The sequence below is a fragment of the Octopus bimaculoides genome, chromosome 8 (genome assembly GCF_046866305.1).
Source record: "Octopus bimaculoides isolate indiv1 chromosome 8, ASM4686630v1, whole genome shotgun sequence".
Classification (NCBI taxonomy): Eukaryota; Metazoa; Mollusca; class Cephalopoda; order Octopoda; family Octopodidae; genus Octopus; species Octopus bimaculoides.
This window is the reverse complement of record NC_142935.1, coordinates 886,050-906,114: the sequence shown is the minus strand read 5'-3', so window position 1 is coordinate 906,114 and position 20,065 is coordinate 886,050. Positions and strand designations below refer to the sequence as shown.

General features: G+C 41.7%; 3 protein-coding genes across 4 annotated transcripts in view; all 3 read left to right on the top strand.

The window, feature by feature from the left end:
• The window catches only part of LOC149134293 (uncharacterized), a 12,571-nt gene extending 5,411 nt beyond the window's left edge, over positions 1 to 7,160 (top strand). The window contains exon 2 of the mRNA XM_089355982.1: positions 6,190 to 7,160. Within this exon, the coding sequence (XP_089212108.1) occupies positions 6,402 to 6,812 (411 nt within the window). The 5' untranslated portion in view covers positions 6,190 to 6,401 and the 3' untranslated portion in view covers positions 6,813 to 7,160. The remainder of the gene's footprint in view (positions 1 to 6,189) is intronic.
• The window catches only part of LOC149134292 (uncharacterized), a 115,589-nt gene that overhangs the window by 16,047 nt on the left and 79,477 nt on the right, over positions 1 to 20,065 (top strand). The gene's annotated exons all lie outside the window — the stretch shown is intronic.
• Positions 10,547 to 20,065, top strand: part of LOC149134280 (uncharacterized) — an 880,637-nt gene continuing 871,118 nt past the window's right edge. The window contains exons 1-3 of one of the 2 annotated variants that reach the window (XM_089355978.1): positions 10,547 to 10,682; positions 12,182 to 12,443; positions 14,918 to 15,023. In XM_089355978.1, the coding sequence (XP_089212104.1) occupies positions 12,290 to 12,443; positions 14,918 to 15,023 (260 nt within the window). In that variant the 5' untranslated portion in view covers positions 10,547 to 10,682; positions 12,182 to 12,289. The remainder of the gene's footprint in view (positions 10,683 to 12,181; positions 12,444 to 14,917; positions 15,024 to 20,065) is intronic. The other variant, XM_089355979.1, reaches the window with a different exon arrangement.

The following is a 20,065-nucleotide window of genomic DNA, read 5'->3' as shown; positions in this document are numbered from 1 at the left end:
CTTTGTTTCCTTCCTTCTTATGTGTGTCTCACCTTGCTAAATATCAGCCATATATATATATATATATATATATATATATATATATATATATATATATATATATGGATATATATATATATATGGATATTTATATATATATATATATGGATATATATATATATATATATATGGATATTTATATATATATATATATATGTATATATATATATATATATATATATATATATATATATATATATATATATATATATATATATATATATATATATATATATATATATATATATATATGGATATATATATATATATATGGATATATATATATGGATATTTATATATATATATATATATATGGATATGTATATATATATATATATATATATATATATATAAATGAAATAACCAGTATATATATATATATATATATATATATATATATATATATATGGATCATCATCATCATCATCATCGTTTAACGTCCGCTTTCCATGCTAGCATGGGTTGGACGATTTGACTGAGGACTGGTGAAACCGGATGGCAACACCAGGCTCCAGTCTGATTTGGCAGAGTTTCTACAGCTGGATGCCCTTCCTAACGCCAACCACTCAGAGAGTGTAGTGGGTGCTTTTACGTGTCACCCGCACGAAAACGGCCACGCTCGAAATGGTGTCTTTTATGTGCCACCCGCACAAGCCAGTCCAGGGGCACTGGCAACGATCTCCCTCGAAAATCCTACAGGAGCCAGTCAGGCGGTACTGGCAACGGCCACGCTCAAAATGGTGCATCTCATGTGCCACCCGCACAAGAACCAGTCCAGGGGCACTGGCAACGATCTTACTTGGCTTGCCGGGTCTTCTCACGCACAGCCCATTTCCAAAGGTCTCAGTCCGTAGTCATCGCCTCGGTGAGGCCCAATGTACGAAGGTCTTGCCTCACCACCTCAGCCCAGGTCTTCCTGGGCCTACCTCTTCCACGGGTTCCCTCAACTGTTAGGGTGTGGCACTTTTTCACGCAGCTATCCTCCTCCATTCTCACCACATGTCCATACCAGCGCAATCGTCTCTCTTGCACGCCACAACTGATGCTTCTAATGTTCAGCTTTTCTCTCAGGATACTTACACTCTGACGGGTATTCACATTGACATTACACATCCAACGGAGCATACTGGCTTCATTCCTTGCGAGCTTACGTATGTCCTCAGCAGTTACAGCCCATGTTTCACTGCCATGTAGCATGGTTGTTCGTACGCATGCGTCATACAGTCTGCCTTTTACTCTGAGTGAGAGTCCCTTTGTCGCCAGCAGGGGTAAGAGCTCTCTAAACTTTGCCCAGGCTATTCTTATTCTAGCAGCTACACTTTCAGCGCACCCACCCCCACTACTAACTTGGTCGCCCAGATAACGGAAGCTATCGACTACCTCTAGTTTTTCACCCTGGAATGAGATAGAAGTTGTTTCCTGTTTGTTTGCAGTCTTTATTGCACCTGAGCATCTGCCACAAACAAAAACTAACTTGCTAGTTAACCTGCCTTTGATGTTGCTGCACCTCTTATGTGTCCATAGCTTGCACCGGGTACATCTTATAGAGTTACTACCTACTCCTTTTCTACATACTGGGATATATATATATGGATATTTATATATATATATATATATATATATATATATATATGGATATATATATATATATGGATATGTATATATATATCTACAATTAAGAGCCCTATCTACTCGCTGGCGGTCTTGTACCTCTCCATGAAATTCAATTGAATTCAGTTGTTGTCTTAAATTCATACTTATTCATTTTCTAAGCTTCCTAAATTCATGCTACGTTATATTCTATTCACCTAGAATTCATTGCTCTTTTAAAAATTACGATTTATGCATTGTTGTCTCTCAAATATTTAAAATCTACAATTAAGAGCCCTATCTACTCGCTGGCGGTCTTGTATCTCTCTATGAAATTCAATTGAATTCAGTTGTTGTCTTAAATTCATACTTATTCATTTTCTAAGCTTCCTAAATTCATGCTACGTTATATTCTATTCACCTAGAATTCATTGCTCTTTTAAAAATTACGATTTATGCATTGTTGTCTCTCAAATATTTAAAATCTACAATTAAGAGCCCTATCTACTCGCTGGCGGTAACCCGCCCTCCCACCCCCTCCACCGGAAGTTCATTCCTCTGTCATCCTGTCTCCCGGAACCCATCTAGTGGCCTTGGCCATCCTCTCCCCTACCTTTGGGTAGCGCATTAAGTTTGAGAAATGTTTGCAGGTTGTAGGTACTGTTTTGCTTATGAATTCTTCCAATTGCAAGTTTTCTTTTCAGGTACACGACACTGCTTTTCCCCTTCCCAGGCTACAGGCCCACACCCCCAACACCCATACTGTTAGGATTGGCACTCTCAACGTCGGCACGCTGAAAGGTAGATCTGGTGAAATTGTTGAGATGCTTGAACGGAGACGCGTAGATATGTGCTGCATCCAGGAAGTAAGATGGAGAGGAGGTTCTGCGAGGTTCCTCACAGGCAAAGAACACAGGTACAAGATTTTCTGGGCAGGGAACACTGACGGGGTCGGGGGCGTAGGAATACTTCTAGCGGAGAAATGGGTGGATAAGGTAATCGAGGTCATTAGAGTAAGTGACAGAGTACTTAAGATCAGACTAGTGCTTCATCATAGATTAGCTACTGTCATCTCAGCCTATGCACCTCAACCGGGGCTACCAGATGGTCTGAAAGACCAATTCTATGACACCCTCTTGCAAACTACCTCGTCGACGAGTGACAGGGACCTTCTCTTTGTGGCTGGAGACTTCAACGGTCATGTCGGACGTCGTGCTGGGGGCTTCCATGGCATACATGGAGGCTATGGCTTCGGTTCCCGCAACAAGGAGGGAACCAGACTGCTGGAGTTCTGTGATGCAACCGATCTTATGGTCTGCAATACCAACTTCAGGAAACCTGCCAGTCACCTAGTCACCTACCGCTCCGGCAGACACTCTAGCCAAATCGACTAGATCCTCGCCAGAAATAGGGAAAGAGGGCGGCTTATAAATGCCAAAACCTACCCTGGCGAAGAATGTACCCCACAACATAGATTAGTAGTTAGCTACTTTGGGATCAAGGCAAAATGGGTGCCCAGAATTAGACAGGCTTGGAGAAGAAGGGTGTGGAAGCTTAAAGACCCTGCAAACGGACAGAGACTTAGAGACAAGTTACTTGAAGCATTTAACGAAATAGAAGGGGATATAGCATCATACAACGTGGAAGACAATTGGAGATTTCTGCGGGACAACCTGTTGAAAGCCACCGACCAGATTTGTGGGTGGTGTAAGGTCCCCTCCCAACCCAGAGTAACGTGGAGGTGGAACAAGGAGGTAGACAGGGCTATTAGACAAAAGAAACAGGCTTGGAAGGACTGGAAGAACGGTGGTAGCAGGGAATTGTACCAATGTGCCAGAAGGGAGGCTAGGCGACAGGTTTATTTAGCCAGAGGGGAAGCAGATAAGGAAAGATTTGCCAATGTTCTGCGCCGTGAGGACCAAAGACTCGAGGTATTTCGTGTTGCAAGACAGTGTAGGAGAGAGAATAGTGATGTTGTAGGAGAGAAATGTGTTCGCATGGATGATGGTACGCTTGCATTAAATGAGGATGCAAAGAAAGAGGTCTGGAGATGCCACTACGATAGATTGCTTAATAAAGAGAATGAATGGGAGAAAGAGAGCCTGCCGTATGTCGACCCAATAGAGGGACCAGCTATCCGAGTTGATAGTACCAGGGTAGATAAAGCAATTAAGAGTATGAAGACCGGGAAAGCCCCCGGCCCATCAGGAATCACTGCAGAGATGCTCAAAATATCTGGCAGTGTTGGCTATAGCCTAGTCACCCGTATTACGAACCAGGTGATACACGAAGGAGTCATACCCTATGACTGGTGTAGCAGCATCATAGTCAACTGCTACAAAGGTAAAGGGGACGCTTTAGATACAAATAATTACAGAGGCATCAAGCTGTTAGATCAGGTTATGAAAGTTACAGAGAGGGTCATAGCCCAACTAATTAGGGAGCGAATCAATTTAGATGAGATGCAGTTTGGGTTCGTGCCAGGTAAAAGCACTACTGATGCCTTATTTCTAGTGAGACAGTTGCAGGAGAAATACCTAGCTAAGGATAAACCTCTGTACCTGGCTTTCGTTGACATGGAGAAAGCCTTTGACAGGGTCCCCCGATCCCTTATCTGGTGGTCAATGAGGAAACTTGGGATAGAAGAATGGTTAGTGAGAGCTGTGCGAGCCATGTACAGAGATGCTGCCAGTAAGGTGAGGGTTGGAAATGAGTACAGCAATGAATTCCGGGTAGAAGTAGGGGTCCACCAAGGTTCCGTCCTCAGCCCCCTATTATTTACCATAGTCCTCCAGGCAATCACAGAGGAGTTCAAGACAGGTTGCCCCTGGGAGCTCCTCTATGCTGATGACCTTGCCCTAATTGCGGAGTCACTATCAGAACTAGAGGAGAAGTTTCAGGTGTGGAAGCAAGGTCTAGAATTGAAGGGCCTTAGAGTCAACCTAGCTAAAACCAAAATCTTAATAAGTAGGAAGGTAGATAAAACACAAACCTCTTCAGGTAGATGGCCCTGCTCAGTATGTAGAAAAGGAGTAGGTAGTAACTCTATAAGATGTACCCGGTGCAAGCTATGGACACATAAGAGGTGCAGCAACATCAAAGGCAGGTTAACTAGCAAGTTAGTTTTTGTTTGTGGCAGATGTTCAGGTGCAATAAAGACTGCAAACAAACAGGAAACAACTTCTATCTCATTCCAGGGTGAAAAACTAGAGGTAGTCGATAGCTTCCGCTATCTGGGCGACCAAGTTAGTAGTGGGGGTGGGTGCGCTGAAAGTGTAGCTGCTAGAATAAGAATAGCCTGGGCAAAGTTTAGAGAGCTCTTACCCCTGCTGGCGACAAAGGGACTCTCACTCAGAGTAAAAGGCAGACTGTATGACGCATGCGTACGAACAACCATGCTACATGGCAGTGAAACATGGGCTGTAACTGCTGAGGACATACGTAAGCTCGCAAGGAATGAAGCCAGTATGCTCCGTTGGATGTGTAATGTCAATGTGAATACCCGTCAGAGTGTAAGTATCTTGAGAGAAAAGCTGAACATTAGAAGCATCAGTTGTGGCGTGCAAGAGAGACGATTGCGCTGGTATGGACATGTGGTGAGAATGGAGGAGGATAGCTGCGTGAAAAAGTGCCACACCCTAACAGTTGAGGGAACCCGTGGAAGAGGTAGGCCCAGGAAGACCTGGGCTGAGGTGGTGAGGCAAGACCTTCGTACATTGGGCCTCACCGAGGCGATGACTACGGACCGAGACCTTTGGAAATGGGCTGTGCGTGAGAAGACCCGGCAAGCCAAGTAAGATCGTTGCCAGTGCCCCTGGACTGGTTCTTGTGCGGGTGGCACATGAGATGCACCATTTTGAGCGTGGCCGTTGCCAGTACCGCCTGACTGGCTCCTGTAGGATTTTCGAGCGAGATCGTTGCCAGTGCCCCTGGACTGGCTTGTGCGGGTGGCACATAAAAGACACCATTTCGAGCGTGGCCGTTTTCGTGCGGGTGACACGTAAAAGCACCCACTACACTCTCTGAGTGGTTGGCGTTAGGAAGGGCATCCAGCTGTAGAAACTCTGCCAAATCAGACTGGAGCCTGGTGTTGCCATCCGGTTTCACCAGTCCTCAGTCAAATCGTCCAACCCATGCTAGCATGGAAAGCGGACGTTAAACGATGATGATGATGATGATGATGATGATGTGGCAACATCATTAGCATGATGTACGAAATGCTTTGCGGTATTTTGTCCATCGCAACACATTCTGAGTTCAAATTCTGCTGAGGTCGACTTTGTCTTTCATCCTTTCGGGATTGATGAATTAAGTACCAGTAATACACTGGGTCAGTGTAATTGACTAGTCCCCTCCCCCAAAATTTCAGGCCTTGTGTCTTTAGTAATAAGGATTATTATTATTATCGTTATTATTCAGCTCACAACTTACATTTTGTACAGCGATTGGTACCAAGAATCCCCTAAAAAATCTCCCTCCCTTTCACCATTATATTATTATTATTATTATTATTATTATTATTATTATTATTATTATTGTTTTTCTTATTTCTGTCCACAGAGAGCTGCAACCTGGAATCTACATTTTATCGATCCATTGACGTCCGCAGCAAAGAACTACGGGAGACTCTGCTGTCTGCTAGTAAATCTCTACACCAAGGCAAGCCCTCAGGCTGGGATTCCAACCATGATGACCACCACCAATTGGCTGAAACTGTAAAGGCTTCGATTGGTGCCGAACGTACAAAGAGTGATGGGTTTGAGTCTTTCTTAATGCAGTCGGTGGTGGCAGGTGACCTGCAGTATGAGGACGACACATGGCAAGAGGTGAGAGACGGGTACTCTGAGTTCTACCCTAGGGGTGTCAGCAGTGCTGCTTTTGATGATGAAGAGGAGGAGGGGAAAATTCTGAAGAAGAAGGATCGCAATGTTAAGCTTGGCTGTGGCTCCTTAGAACCACATGCATCAAAGTTGTCTCCCAACCCCATTTCTTATCCCGGGGACTTCAGTGTCCCCGAGGTCAGAGACAAGTTGTCCCTTGAAGATCGACTGTCGATCCTTAGGGACCAGATTGACTACAACAAGAGAACAGACACAATTATGGAGTGTTTGCTGCAGTCATTCTTGATTGACGATTCATTGGACCATGACGATGATGTACTCTTCACAGAGGATTGTGGGTAATAATTTGAGATTGTAAACAATAACTGGGTGTTGTGGGTAATAAACAGGGCCACGAATTAGCTGGAGTGTTTTAAAGTCTTCAGAAAATTCAAGTTCTAGGTTCAAATCCCACTGGGGTCGAGTTTGCCTTTCATCTTTATGGGGTTGATAAAATAAAAAATGTACCAGTCATGTTCAGGGGTTGATTTCATCACTTGATTGCTGACAGCTGCCCCAACCTCTTTGTCGCACAAATCTCCAGCCTTGTGCTTATGGTATAAACTAATTTTATAATTGCTGCTCTTCAGGCAAAATTTTCAACCATTATTATTATTATTATTATAATGAAGGCAGAAACATTCATCCACTGGACGAAATGCTTCATGTTCTGAGTTCAAATGCCACCAGGGTCAACTTTGCCTTTCATCCTTTCATGGTCAATAAATTAAATACCAATAAAATACTGGGGTCACTGTAATTGACACATCCCCTCCCCTCAAATTTGAGGATTGTGCCTCCAGTAGAAAGGAGTTTATTATTATTATTCGGCTCACATCTTACATTTTGTACAGTGATTGGTACCAAGAATCCCCTAAAGGGTCTCCCTCCCTTTCACCAGCCCCCAAATCCATGGTCTTGGACCAATGTAAACAAACGTCATCATCATCATCATCTTTGTATAGATAATAAAATCCAGTTTGTTTTTGAAAAAAATTAAATTTGAATAAACCATTTTTTCTATGAAAATAAAAACAATATTTTTCTAAAAGACGCAACGATGTCACTTGCTCTGAATATATATATATATACACACACACACACAAATATATATATATATATATATATATACACACACACACACGCACAAACACACACACACATATATATATATATACACACACACATGTATGTATATATATATAATGTAGATACCAGTTCATTGCACGAGCATTTAAATCTCATTGGGGAACTAATCTGAAAAAAATAAAGACTGTGTATAAATGGATCCTCATTTGCTGCCATTTGGTGAATTGTTTCCAGCTTTAATAAAATAATATATATACATATATATCCAGAGTGTCCTGATATTAAAGCAACCAAAGTTTCGGTATTTAATAACTAGCAATGAATGTGATAAGATATTAAAATGATACAACATTATAAAAACTTTGTTTGTCTTCTTTTTGTTTCAGCCAAAATAAATTCAGATTTATGACTTAGATAATGACTATAGACCAAAATACAATCGTAACCCTCAACAAAGGAGGCGAAAGTAATAAAGCTATACCAAAAATCCTTAATAGTAACCAAAAAACAGCCTCGAAAATTGTAAAGAAATTTCTAGAGACTGCTTCCAATGCAGATCGACCTGGACATGGCCAAAGAAGTGTGAAGACTCCCTCAGCTATGACCCTTTATTTTTTCCAAGATCTCTAATTGGTGGATGGGAGGAAGATATCTCCCAAACAGGAGGCCTAACAGGAATGCATACAACAGATCAATCCTCTCTTAAAAGGATCCCAAATGTCAGGTGATGATTTTAGAATAGGGTGGATGAGGATTAAGTCTATCACCCAAGATATTTCAAGCTATATTATGTGGTTTACTCTTGAAATCATTGAGCTCTGACCATGCTGCGGTTTTGCTTTGGTGGGTTTAATCAATCATATAAACCCCAACACTTACTTTTAAGTCTGTCATACATTCCTAATCTAAATATTTGTGGAACAGCAAGGTTAGGAAACCTACTGAAGATTTTAATTAATCAGTAAGTACTGAGGAAATTACAGCATCTTTCAATGATGGAAAGTATTTGAGTGTGTATGTATCATCATCATCATCATCATTTAACGTCCGCTTTCCATGCTAGCATGGGTTGGACGAGTTGACTGAGGACTGGTGAAACCGGATGGCAACACCAGGCTCCAATCTAATTTGGCAGAGTTTCCACAGCTGGGTGACCTTCCTAACGCCAACCACTCAGAGAGTGTAGTGGGTGCTTTTACGGAGGACAGAAGAACATGTCTGGCGCCCAAAGAACGTGCCCGGAGCAGCAACTACATGCCTCGAGCCGTATGTACGTGTCTGGGACCGTAACTACGTGCCCGGGGCCGTAAGTACGTGCGTGGGGCCGTAAGTATTGCCTAAGGCCGCAAGAAAGTGCCCAGCAACGCAAGAACGTGCTTTGCGTTGCAAGACATTCCTAGAGCCACAAGAACGCGCCTGGGGCGCATGAAGGTACCTGGCGCCGCAAGAACGTGTTCGGGGCAGTAACTACGTGCCTAGGGCCGCTAGAAATTGCCTGGGGCCATATGCACGTTCTTTGGGCCGTAATTACGAACCCGGGACCGTAAGTATGTACCTGGGGCCGCAAATATGTGCCCGGGGCTGTAAGTACGTGCTCAGGGCCGTAAGTACGTGCCCAGCAACGCAAGAACGTGATCGGGGCTGTCACTACCTGGGGCCGCAAGTAAGTTACTGGGGCAGGATGAACGTTCCTGGGGCCGTAAGTACGAATCCGGGGCAGTAAGTACGTGTCCGGCACCGCAAGAACGTGCCCGAAGCCGCAAGAACGTTCTTGCGGCTCTATGCACGCTCTTGTGTTGCCAGGCACGTTCTTGCGACGCCAGGTACGTTCTTGCGGGCCCCAGGCCCGTTCTTTCGGAACCAGGCACGTTCTTTTGGCGCAGGACAGACGTACGTACATACGGCCCCTGTTACTTACTTGCGGCCTCAGGTAGTTACTGCTGCGATCACCTTCTTGCATCCCCAGGCACGTTCTTGTTACCCTGTGCACGTTCTTGCGGTTCCAGGCACGTTTTAACGGCGCTGGGCATGTTCCATCGGCGCCGGGTACATATTAACGTTCCCGAGCGTGTTTCTGCCGCACCAGTCACGTACTTACGGATCCGGGCTCGTTCGTGCGGCCCCAAGCACGTACTTATGGCCCCAGGCACGTACATACGGCCCTAAGCACGTATTTGCGGAGCCAGGCACGGTCTTGCGGCCCTAGACACGTTCTTGCAGCCCAAGGCTCGTTCGTGTCCGGCGCGGCAAAAACGTGCCCGGCGTCGCAAGAACGTACCTGGTGTTGCAAAACCGTGCCTGGCCCCACATTGCCCGATACCGCAAGAAAGTGCTCGGCGCCGCAAGAACGTGCCTGGCGACGCAAGGTCGTGCCCGATGCCGCAAGAACGTGCACCCTACTGGCTATGCAAGCAGGGTAATGTCTGTTCCCCCTGATCAGAAAGATAGTCCATTGCTGGGAAATCTATTTACAATTGAGTGGACTGCAGCAATATGAAATGAGGTGTTTTGCTGAAGAATACAATGTACTGCTCAGTATGGGAATTGAACCCACAATCTAGCCACTGTGAGTGCAACACCCTAACCGCTAGATCACACGCCTTCACACACACACATGTATACATATGCATATATATAGAAGTATATATGTATGCATATGCATGTATGGCAATCATTTTTATGTCTGTTTTCCATGCTAGCATGGGTTAGATGTATATATATTTGATGATTTTTATTTTCGTCTGGATCCCATTCATGTCTTAACCCTTACCTATTGCTCAAATAAGGGATCTCTTATTCTAATAGTTTATTCATTAACAGGGAAAACGATAACAATCTAATCGCTCATAGCTAAAAAAATTGTCCGAGACAGCAAATGTAAACACCCGAAGTATTGAGTAGAAGCTGTAATTAAGGCGAAAGTGAGAGAATGATTTGGTTCTGTCTGGAGTCCGTCCGGACGGAAGCGCGGCTGGGAGCATGCGCAATGGTGAGCGGAAGAGGTCAGAGGGCAACTGGATGTCATGGAGGCAGGATGTGTTTACAACGAAGAGAAGAAAACCTTCCCCTCCAGATTGTTGACAGGTAAGAAGAAAAGCTCATTTCCCCTTGTTTTTTTAATGTCAACCCTCCTGTTTCTTAATTTCCCCTTCATACCACAACACACACGTTTTTGTGAGAAGCAGAGGAGTGTTTATAATCCGTAAATAACTTATACTGAAAAAAAAAAGAACAAAAACAAAACAAGAATACATTCTGGCATTTTAAATGAAGATTTCCAAGAGTCTCTTCTTCACAATTCATTTAATCTACCAAAACCTCGCCCTTGCCTCAGCTTCCTATCATCTTTTGATTTGTTTTATTTCTTTCATCATTTTTCAACGTCGACATCGGGTATTTTCTGTACCCGAAACGGGAGAAGAAGAAGAAGAAATCTAATGGATTGTGTTTGCTTGATTGTTTCTGTCTGTTTTTATGTATCTATGCGTTATAGAGATAACGAAATCATGCCAGCAATGTCTCATTTGAAACTAGAAGAAAAAAAAAGCCTTACAGATTTATTCTCACCTGCTTCAGGCGTGTATGTAAAATGCAGAAAACAGAATCGAAGTTTTATGCATCAAATGCATCTATTTTCAGTGCATCTGTTCGAGTTTAGTTGATACAACAGAGACAATGCTTTTATGAATTTCATAAAATGCGTGAAGGCAGTAATTATTATATTGTTTAATAAATACATAAAAACAAAACAGGACGAGACACCTAACCCTTTAATTTATTCTTACCCCTCCTCCCATTTCGTTAAATCTCACTTGACACAGAAATACCCGAAGTCGTCCAGTTATATTGTTTTGTTTGCAACGTCATGTAACCAGATATGCATCTATATATATATACAGGTAGATGAAGGTATGTACATACATGTACGTACATATGCATATACTCATATATTATTTGTATTTTATTGAAGGAATCCCCGTTCTTCCTATCAAGTTCACAGGTGCCCTTAACTCAGTCAGACCCATTAAACTTCACTTTTTCCCACCCCTTTTTACGGGATAACACTTAACCCCTCCCCCTTTCATCTCCTAATCACTTGGTTACCCTGTTGTCTCTCTCTACCTGACAACGACACGTCGATGCCGAAAGAACGTGCACCCCACTGGCTATGCAAACAGGCTAATGTCTGTTCCCCCTGATCAGAAAGATAGTCCATTGCTGGGAAATCTATTTACAATTGAGTGGACTGCAGCAATATTAAATGAGGTGTTTTGCTGAAGAATACAATGTACTGCTCAGTATGGGAATTGAACCCACAATCTAGCCACTGTGAGTGCAACACCCTAACCGCTAGGTCACACGCCTTCACACACACACATGTATACATATGCATATATATAGAAGTATATATGTATGCATATGCATGTATGGCAATCATTTTTATGTCTGTTTTCCATGCTAGCATGGGTTAGATGTATATATATTTGATGATTTTTATTTTCGTCTGGATCCCATTCATGTCTTAACCCTTACCTATTGCTCAAATAAGGGATCTCTTATTCCAATGGTTTATTCATTAACAGGGAAAACGATAACAATCTAATCACTCATAGTTAAGAAGTTGTCCGAGACAGCAAATGTAAACACACGAAGTATTGAGTAGAAGCTGTAATTAAGGCGAAGGTGTGAGAATGTTTTGGTTCTGTCTGGAGTCCGTCCGGACGGAAGCGCGGATGGGAGCATGCGCAATGGTGAGCAGAAGAGGTCAGAGGGCAACTGGATGTCATGGAGCAGGACGTGTTTACAACGAAGAGAAGAAAACCTTCCCCTCCAGATTGTTGACAGGTAAGAAGAAAAGCTCATTTCCCCTTGTTTTTTTAATGTCAACCCTCCTGTTTCTTAATTTTCCCTTCATACCACAACACACACGCTTTTGTGAGAAGCAGAGGAATATTTATAATCCGTAAATAACTTATACTGAAAAAACAAAAACAAAACGACACCCAACCCTTTAATTTCTTCTGACTCTCCTCCCATTTCGTTAAATCTCACTTGACGCAGAAATACCCGAAGTCATCCGGTTATATTTTGTTTGCAACGTCCTGTACCCAGATATGCATATATATATATATACAGGTAGATGAGGGTATGTACATGTATATATGCATATATATATGCATATACTTGCCTATTCCCCTTCTGTAGTTGATTAATTTTTTCCTTCCCAGTAATTACAGCTAAGGCTACCTCGCATCACCAACTGCTTAGCCATAGATCTGACCGTCTCCTTATGAGCATGTGTTTTGTTATTATTATTATTATTATTATTTCTCAGCTAACACCCTATACTTCGGTTTTACACTGATTAACGCCAACATAAGGATACTAATATATAACAGGGTAATGATATTTCTTTTATCATGTTTATGCTCTTCGCTTTAAATCAGTGTGGTATTAATCGTATTATTTTTTTATAGCCTTAAACAAAACACGTGTGTGTTTTGGGGTACATACATGCATACGTGTGTTTGTGAGTGTATGCGAGGGTGGGCGTGTGTGTGTATGTGTTAGTATGTTTATGGGTGTATACTTATGCATACATACAAGTGTGTGCAAATATATACAAATGTGTGTACGTGTGGGTATGTGCATGCGTGCATATGTAGGTAAGTGTGTGCGTGTGTGAGTATTGGCACGTCTGTATATATACAGGAATGTATGTATATAGACAGGCAAGCAAGTTAAGGCGCGCGTGTGTGAGCACATGTATTGGAGAAGGTCTCGGTATGTGGTGTGTGTGGGGGGGGGTGCTTGTGTTTGTGTGTATGTGGGAGAACGGGTAGGTACACATAAGCAAATGTATGTATGGGTATATATGGGCGCATACATACGAGCACCGGGCATGTGTGTAGGAGCGTAGATGTATGTTTGTATATGTGCATATATATATATGTATATACATGTATAAATGTAGGCGCATATGTAGGTGTACATGCATATATACATGCATGTGTGTGTGCGTGTATGAGTGTGCAGGTGTGGATACTTGCATGTTTGTACATATACAGGAAAGTAGGTATGGATACAGGCACGTATGTATAGGCGAGTGCGTGTGTGTACATATGTGCATGTGGAGGTTTCTCTGTGTGGGGGGGGGGGTATGTGGATATGTACACATGGGTATTCGCATATGTATGTGCGCACGTGTTTGTAAATAGGTGTCTGCACGCTAGCAGACACATATGTAAACGCTCACTTTAATTACCTCCCCTCACCCACCCGAATGACTCCTTGACCACAACCTTTCGCATCACATCAGAGACACCCTCCCTTTATATTTCTATGTAAACTAGCGTTCTCATGCCTCTAAAGCCCGTGGAATAATATCGGTGACCCCGTCGTAACTCTATGTAAACAAACCTTCTGACGGTCACTGACCATGTAACACCTCAGCTGGTAAGTTACCCCATCATTTCGTTTTTGTCTTGCTACTAAATGTTTTATTATGTTCTCCCTGATGAGAAACAAGTGATAATTCCAGCTACCCTTTCTTTTTTTGTGAAATGGCCCTCATTTGCTTGGAACTTTCATCGACATGCGTTTTGCTCCATTTGTTGTTATTATGCATATACTTATATATTATTTGTATTTTATTGAAGGAATCCCCGTTCTTCCTATCAAGTTCACAGGTGGCCTTAACTCAGTCAGACCCATTAAACTTCACTTTTTCCCACCCCTTTTTCCGGGATAACACTTAACCCCTCCCCTTTCCATCTCCTAATTACGTGGTTACCCTGTTGTCCACTTCTACCTGACAACGACACGTCAACAGCTGATTTTAAAGGAAGGAGATAATTTGACTTCACTAACTATTTCAGAAGAGGTGCGCATTGCCTAATTACTAAACACTCAAATGGTTTAGTGTTTTTAATTCTGGTGACTTTCGCTTATTGGCGCCTCAGAGATGTTCTTGATCTGCGCGGGATTTGGCTGCTATTTCTCGCTGTAGAAGACAGGTGTCTATGATCTGTGCGTGATTTGGCAGCTGTTTCTAGCTATGTTGATGTCTCCAACGACTAGAACTCTAGAGCCTCAAGAGATTACTTTACTTGCTGTTAGTTTCAACAACAACCACTGGCTTCCAGTCCGGCTATTTGCAGAGACTGAATTAGTGGTTAACAGTAATCCATGAGTCCTGTTTCTATTACTCCTTCCTTTACCATTTGTAGTCACCATGTTTCTTATAGGAAACCTTTGAAAGACCACCCATACTACCTTTACACAGAAACTTAAGTAAGATCAATATTTCTAATACACAGTTTGTCAACATCAGTTGCTGAGATGTCCAGAAGAAAATGAAACAAAGTGTTTCGGCCAGAAGCAACTCAAGTGGAGGTCTCCAATGAAATTTCCCAGCTCGTTCAGGTATGGTAGTATGTTATTGCAATTTGCAATTCGTTTTCTTTCTGAATGTCAAGTTTTATTGACTTCTCTTTCTTTACTAACATTGAAAATGCTTTGATATGGTATTTTACTCACTTATTTAAAAAAAAAAAAAAAACATCCAAAGCTTTATTATATTTTGTTGTTATTTCATTTCCACACAACAGAAATGTTAGAAGGTAAGTTTCTATTTAAAAACCTGATATATATATATAAAAAATAAAAAAAGTCTCACATTTTATGAATCTTTATAACTGATTGTGAATATTGGTGTGGTTGTACCCCCGCCCCCTCTGTTAAACTTTAAATCACTGTGAAATAGGAAGTTAGTATTGTAGAACAAAGATCAGTTTGATCAGATATGTTGGAATCAAAATGGTGTAGAGTTTCTTTTTCTTTTCTTTTTTTCTTTTGTTGGTTTGTAATATTTTAAGCCACTTCACTGAATTTCCTTTGCAGATTCATAGCTTGTTGAGAGCCTCCGAGAAATGTGCTGTTGGTCAGACCAAACTCAAACGAGTGCTCATCTCCATAGCCGGTGTGTCCACACTTGTTCTCAAAGGAAATTCCGAGTTGACTGCAGAGACCTGCAATGGCTGCTAATATTTTTTGAGTCCTGTATCTATTTTGTCCTTGTCTGCATGAGTGGCTCTGTGGTTAAGAAGTTTGCTTCACAACCACATGGGCTGACCAAAACTTTCAGAGTGGATTTGCTAGATGGAAACTGAAAAAAACTCATATATATGTGTGTGTGTGTACATATATATATATATATATATATATATATATATATATATATATATATATATATATATGTGTGTGTATATAGATATATATATACACACACACACGTGTGGTTATGTACAAGGAGTGAGAGTGAACAAGTAGACAGGCATGAAGAAGCATTGGAGATTGATTTGCAGTGCTGCTCATTGGGGTTAATTGATGATGGTGACTTTGCATGTGGTGTCCCCCCCCCCCTCCACTAGTACCAAGACCACCATCATTCACCCTAATTTCAAAATGTTTTTAAACTTGTGCATATGCGCACGGCCTGTTATTAATTATGGGTTGAATGACATCACGTAAAGTTTGATAATTTAAAAACTTTTTTTTGGTGTTGAAAATTTTTATGAATTTGTGTTCTGCAAATATCTTGTACAATTATGCAAGTCCCACCCCCATAAACCCCTGTGGATCCTCAAATTAGACTTAAATGGTATCGATCCCAGTAGGAATGAAAAGGGCATTGCTGGAATTTTTGCATAGATTTAAGAGGTATGTAAATGATAAATTGTTTTGATAACATAATTATCTGTTAGTAAATATCTTTTCCTTACACACACACAAACAAACTACCTTTATCCTGTGAGGTGTTGAAATTAAAAATTTTTTATTTTATTTTATGTTTTAGTTATTTTAGAACTTCAGATTTTTTTTCTATAATTCTATTTATATAAATTACCATTTTGTGTGATGTTTGGGCTTGTAGAGACTGCAGTATATTTTTGGTTACTGTTATAGTCCTACAAAAATGAAAGTAAATTACATGTTACCAATTCTTTTAATCCTGCCACCTCTGTTTACCATTCTTGTATACTTTGAAATGGACTTTGTCTCTGTAAAAATTTTTTGTTTACTCTGTACGTTTTCTTCCTTTGGCAACAATTTCTCAAAAATCAATTTAATTTTTCAATCGAACATTAGATCTGCAGGTGACTTGCCTGAACTGATATTTAGAATTTATTTAGCATTTCGTCATTGCCTAATTTTTTTTTTCTCTCTAGCACTTGCTTCAAAGTATCTACAAATCATTCTGCTTGCCCATTTGACCCTGGGTGGTAGGGCGGAGTAAACGTGTGCTTGATTGCATGCATTTTATACAATTTCTTGAACTCATCCTGTAAATTATGTTCCATTGTCCGATACTATGGTGTCTGGAACATTGTATTGAGCAAAAAAGTTCATGCAGGAACTTTGCTACTTTCGCAGTAGGTTGACCGCACCTACATACTTCCGGTCACATGGTAAGGCTATCAACAATGTAGTAGGCACCATTCACTGGTCCAGTGTAGTCTATATGTACTCTGGACAATGGACTCAGGCCATGATTGGTATTTGTGGTGCCTTGGCTGCTGGCACACAACCTCTACAAGATTTTACCAAATTTTCAATGTCCTGGTCCAGTGTCGGCCAAGACGCATAACTCCTTGTCAAAGCTTTCATTCTCGACATCCCCAGGTGTCCACTACGAAATTCATGTAATATCTGTTTCTGTAGGGCAGTTGGTACCACCACAGCCTTTCCTCAGCTTCAATGTCCCAGGCGTTGGGATTGATGTCGGTCAGTTTTAGGCTTTGCCTCAGCTGATCCTTGTATCAGTGGCATGGATGGCCACACAGTGGTCACCAGATAAAATCTGACGCAGTAGCTTGGTTTCTTTCATTCTTGCATTTGTGGCCTGTCCATTTCACGATGATAGCCTCGATGCTATTGTTTTAATTTAATATTGAGATCACATATTTTTGGTATCTTTTTACAATTACATTTTCATGTTCTTGAATTCCGGATGGATTTGATGAAAGCCTTCTTGACTCATTGTTTCTGGTTCAGAATCTAATATGATTGTCTTTTCTGTTCTTGAAGATATTTTATAAGGTCCTATATAACAAGGACTTAACGAATGAGGAGTGATTTCTTTATTACCCACAAGGGGGCCAGTGGGGACATATAACAATTAGAAAAAAAAAAAACTTATGATATAAATGAATGATAATGAAAATGAGCTACTTTATTTCATTATATTGGCTATGAAAGCCGTACATAGATGGAGTAGCTGCGGGCTGGACAAAGACATTGATGAGATGAATGATGAACACAATGATATTAATGGGAGAAGGCAGAAGTCACCCACCGAACTCTGCTTCTCTAAAATATTGTTCTTTTATAATTTACATATTTGAGGCAATAAACCTCTTAGCACAGTTTCTTATTGGACTCAAGCTCCTTACAATGAGGTACTAAGCCTCTTACTGCAGACGACACCATGTCCTTAAAATGAAGCACCTGCCTCTTACAACTCTTCTCATGGGCCACATGCACCTTCAGTATGAGGCACTCATCCTCTTACAATCTTCCGACCCGAAGTGCCACTTAGGCACTCCAACAGTGCCATGATCGGAAGCACAATATATCCACAGGGAAGGAGTTCATTCAGGCTATGTCTCCTCCCTTGACAAACTCTGTAAAAAAGCTCTCCCAACGCCTCTTCTCACCTTCTGGAGAAAAGCAAATATTGTTCCTCCATTTGTTCGAGGCTACAACTTCCTCCGTCGGTGGCACAATTCCCACCGATGGGACTTTGGAACATGCCAGCAGTGTGTATTAGCAATCATTTTGTTTGGCCAGGACATACATTCATGGGTTACTCTGTTTCTCTGGCACGAAAAGAGTCTTGTAAAACCAGTGGAGATGTCACGGCAAATGTATTGGAATCAACTGAAATTGCAATGCAGAAGAATTTGATTTACCTGTTTCCAAAGCAGACCTTGATCAGTTTAAGGGGCCTTTCATCAAACGATGCTGTTGGGAGGCATTGACCTGCCCCTGCAGGTGCCAAGTTGCAAGCCCGACTGATTTAGGCTGGTTGACTTTTGCCCCTGCCACTGCTTCATATTTTTTTAATGGGGTCTTCTTCACGAGGTCGCTGCCCTTCATCAGACACGAGGATGGTGACTTCATCCACATATGCTGTTGCTCCCTTACCATAACGTAGATCATGCGGTCTTCCCCCACAGTCCCCAACCTCCGCAGCAGTGGCTCAAGGGCTAATACATGCAGAAGCAGCAACAGGGGGCAGCCTTGTCAAATTTAATGCTTGATTGCGAATGGCTTTGAGAAGAGACCGTTCACCTGGATGACTGATTCGATCAATGATATACATAGCATTGATCCAGCCATGGAAAGTTGAGCCCAGTCTGACCCCCACCAGATACCGATGGTCAACCGTATCGAATGCTGTAGACTGGTCTAAATTCACCAGTGCCCCACCCTTGCCAGGAATTTTTCCTACCTGCTCTATGGTGTAGTAAATGAGGTGAAGGTTGTCGTAGCAACTGGAAAAAGGGATCTGCTTGCATCATGATGACAAGATGCTGTAAGGAAAGTATTTCCCAGCAGCGAAAGACCAGACCTGAGTCAATCAGAAACAGCCAGAATCATCTTCCTTAAACATTGCTGGATAAAATTTGCGAAGTTGAGGCAGAAATCTAGGGCAGTGAAAGATGAAACATTGGTAAAAAAATGAAGCCAAGAAAGTGATGCAGTTGTTGGTGGGGGTCAATGAAGGCAGGTCCTTAGGAGTCACAGTTTTGGTAGGGTGCCATCTTCTTCGTTTGTTTTACTATCGACTCTCAGTCTGCTGAGGGGTAATGTTGTAAAACGTGATAAATCTTTTTTGAATACTTCAAAGGTTAATCCCAAATAAGGGAGCCAAAGTATTAAAGGAGTCTCAATATGGTAGAGGTCTGATGGATTTAATTGGTGAATCCTCTTCAATTCACAATTTACCATCTTAACGAAGAACATATTGGGCCATGTGACTCTGGGTTCTTTACATTTAAGAATTCCTTCTGGCTGAAGGAATTTAATCCTGGGTCTCTGTTTAGTGAAGTTGCGCCTGAGAATAAAGAGTAGCAACATTTACACAGACCCCCACTTCTTTGTCTAATGATAAACATTCAAATGCAGTGAAACACTCAGTTTCTTTTAGTGATTTGTGTATCCGTTTTTTTGGATTACAACTTAGAAACCATTTGCATAGAATTTGGTAGCTCTGTCTTACAATGTCGAAGGGATAGTTATGCTTGATAATTTCCAGGTCAATAGTTTTAATTCCTAAGAAAATACCAGCTTGCTACCAATTACTTCCTAACTGATGTGCCACCTTCAGGAGATGCTTCTCTTCCAGGTTTTGAGAACCAACTTACTGGGATAGAATCTCTAATGGTTGTGAATCAGTCTGT